Source organism: Hordeum vulgare, chromosome 2H (genome assembly GCF_904849725.1).
Source record: "Hordeum vulgare subsp. vulgare chromosome 2H, MorexV3_pseudomolecules_assembly, whole genome shotgun sequence".
NCBI lineage: Eukaryota > Viridiplantae > Streptophyta > Magnoliopsida > Poales > Poaceae > Hordeum > Hordeum vulgare.
This window is the reverse complement of record NC_058519.1, coordinates 484,924,979-484,927,976: the sequence shown is the minus strand read 5'-3', so window position 1 is coordinate 484,927,976 and position 2,998 is coordinate 484,924,979. Positions and strand designations below refer to the sequence as shown.

At 52.3% G+C, this 2,998-nt stretch overlaps 1 protein-coding gene across 1 annotated transcript; it reads left to right on the top strand.

Annotated features, from left to right (window-relative positions):
* The first annotated feature begins 1,224 nt into the window (after positions 1–1,224).
* LOC123430305 lies at positions 1,225–2,135 on the top strand. The gene has a single exon (XM_045114175.1). It carries the CDS (start codon positions 1,298–1,300, stop codon positions 1,892–1,894), a length of 597 nt encoding a protein of 198 aa, XP_044970110.1. The 5' UTR covers positions 1,225–1,297; the 3' UTR covers positions 1,895–2,135.
* The last annotated feature ends 863 nt before the right edge of the window (positions 2,136–2,998 follow it).

Genomic DNA, 2,998 nt, shown 5'->3' with positions numbered 1-2,998 from the left:
GCGGGGAGGCCTCGGGCGATGCCTCGGGGAAGGGGCGATGGCGGCGGGTCGGGCTGGGCCTGGTGCGGGGCAATGGCGGGTGGTCGGGGCGGGGCTGGCGCGGGGCGGCTTCGACGAGTAGGGGCGGGCGCGGGTTGACGACAGCGGCGGGTCGGGAGAGCAGAGACGGGAGGTGAGAGAGAAGAGGATAGGGCCAGTTAGGTCGTGTCCTACACGGGGGGATAACCACCGGGCTATGCCGTCAGCTGGTTGTCGGCAAAGACAGCCGTTAGGCTTTGCTGTCAGCTGGCTGTCGGCATAGATGGCTCCCGTTAAGCACTGGCCGAACGTGGGACCGGGAAGCTCCCTATGCCGTTAGCCGCCCTATGCCATCAGTCTTTTGCTCCTTTGGCGTCAGCTGGCTGACGGCTTAGATAAAGCGGACGACATAGATTTTCTATGCCGTCATCCGCACCTATGCCGTCAGCATTATTTTTGGCTGAGGGCAAAGTCTCGTCAGCCCCGTGAAATTGCTGACGGCAAAGCTAAAAGCTGTCGGCAAGTTATATTTTCCAGTATTGAGGCGCATTCATAGATGTTAATTAAATGGGATAATAATGATCAATTTTTCACTAACAATGGTAATTCGGATGGAAAAAAATGTGAGGTGGAGTACTTCGTGTAAGAAATGGTAAAATATGGGGTAAAAATTGAAATTCACTCTTAAGATTTACTCAGAACTGTAGTTTTTTTTTACGTGGATACATTTGGAGAGTTGAACAGTCATTTGTCGCAGCGGAACCAGTTCCTTTCAATCAATAATGCTAGACCTATAAAGAATATACAAATGTTTTATTTAACTTTTCAAATTACAACTCATCTCCCTCTAAATTCCACTCGGGATGGGGCCCTTCATACCCTATTACCAATCAATAATCCTCCACCTCAGCGTGCATGTAAAACAATTAAGTAACCTTTTCTAGATGTTGCATTACTCCCTTTCAATGTATTAGGAGCATACAATTGCACCAGACTCCAGTAGGCCGCCGATCTCCAATTAAACATGGCCGGAATCCGCTACAGGTTAAACGCAACTAATTCGTAGAGCTGGCTGGCTTTCTGTAGCAAGAAGGCAAGTCCTAGAACGAGCAGGCAGTGCCGTTCACTATCCCGCAAATGCCAAAAATGTGCGCTTGGCAGTTGGATCCCACTGTCGATTCATGCTACTTAAACCGCCATGGCGCCATGTAAGCACCTTGCATCTCAACACGTAGTACCATCTCTCTCTCTCGATCGATAGGTCCCATTCCCACCCAAGATGCAGCAGCTCTCGGCAGCCTGCCGTGTCCTCCCCCTTGTCCTCGTAGTGCTGCTCCTCTCAGCCACCGGCGCCGCACCGGTCGGTGGCGACACGGCGGCATTGACGTCGGCGGCCGGCGGCAACCCCTCAGCGCCGACGTCGGCGGTGGACGAGACCATAGAGACGTACCTCTGCCACATCTGCCTCGGCCGCGACCTGTTGAACAGGAGGCTCTGCCCCACCTACTGGCCCAACTGCCACGCCCTCTGCGACCCGCACCCGCCGCCCGCCCCCGGGTCTCCTGCATTGCCGGCCCTCCCCAACCGCGATGACCCGTGCTACGTCGTGAAGATATACAACAACAACACCCACGCCATCGTCCAGTACCTGGACTGCAAGCTGACCCGCTGGTGCTCCCTCACTTGTGGCGGAGGCGACGACGTGGGAGCCATGGGTGCTGCCGCGACCTCCCCCGTGCCAGCAGCTCCGCCGTCCCTTCAGCTTCAGGGTATGCCGCCGCCGCGCGTCGCGGAAATGAGGGTGTGCAACTCGCAGGGAACGGCTCGGGGTCGACCTGTCCCCGGTGGCGCGCGCGCACGCTCTCGGCTCGGATGAATGCGCATATCTGCATGTGTTGTGATCCCACGATTGTTCTCCAAGTTTATATTTTTCCTTTTTTGAAAGATCAAGTTTACATCTTCGACAGGCAAAATAATACTAGTAGTAGTACCAGCTTAAAGATGTGGCATCAAAATGGTAGGGAATAATAACGGAGCACCGTGCTCTGTTCATACGCGCCTCCCATGGTTTTATATGTAACGAACGCTTTCGAATTTAAACGGACCTCGCTTGCTAAGAGCCAGCTGTTTCGCAAATCACTCACGCTCGTACAGGGTGAATTTTCGCATGCATTGCCTGCTGGTGGCCAATTTAGTTTGTGTTGCTGACTTGCTATTTAGTTTCTGGTTTTAAATATTGAGGTCAGGAGGTCACTGGTTGGCTGGCTCATTATCAGTCAAGCTGTTTACCTTAGTCAGTGTTTGTTTTTCGCTTTTTTACACACACAAGAAGGAACAAAGAAAAACAGGAAGAGAACCAGAAACAAGCATTTTGCACCAAAAAACTTACCACCCATCACCACTAATAGACCAAGAAATGAGGTAGCGGATTAAGGCTAGTCCTGGTGGGGGAGTAAGAGATAGTGTCATAGGTGGTTGCAGTTATTAGCTTGTAGACTCATTTTGTCTTGAAAAATGTTATGTGATGGTAACATATTACTTCAAACATATTAGGTAGGGGATTAAAACGATCCAAATATCAAAGTGCCGAGAGATTCTCCTCCTCCTCCCCCTCGGGTTAGATCCTTCTCGATCTAGTGTCGGACACCGTCGAGCATCACAGGGTGGTGGTTCTCGTCGTTGACCACGTCACATCTTCCTGGATACATCACCTGGATGGATCTATGCCAGAGGCTCACCTCGATCATCCTTGTTGGTGGGTTGGGCCCTATGGTGCTTTCATCTCTGTAGGTCTCATGTCTCGACTCACTGCCGGATCCGGAGCACACAGAGATTGGTGGTACAGGATGAGAACCGGAGGAAACATTGGTCGGCTAGCTCGGCCTGGCTTCGACGTCATTACCCTCCTTGGAGGCGAAGTCGAGGTCCCTCCTGTCCACCTTCGACCCCCTCCCGGACGAAAGTCCAAAATCTGTCTTGG

Excerpts from the sequence above, each read along its gene's own strand:
- LOC123430305 (XM_045114175.1), top strand. The coding sequence starts at position 1,298 with ATGCAGCAGCTCTCGGCAGCCTGCCGTGTCCTCCCCCTTGTCCTCGTA.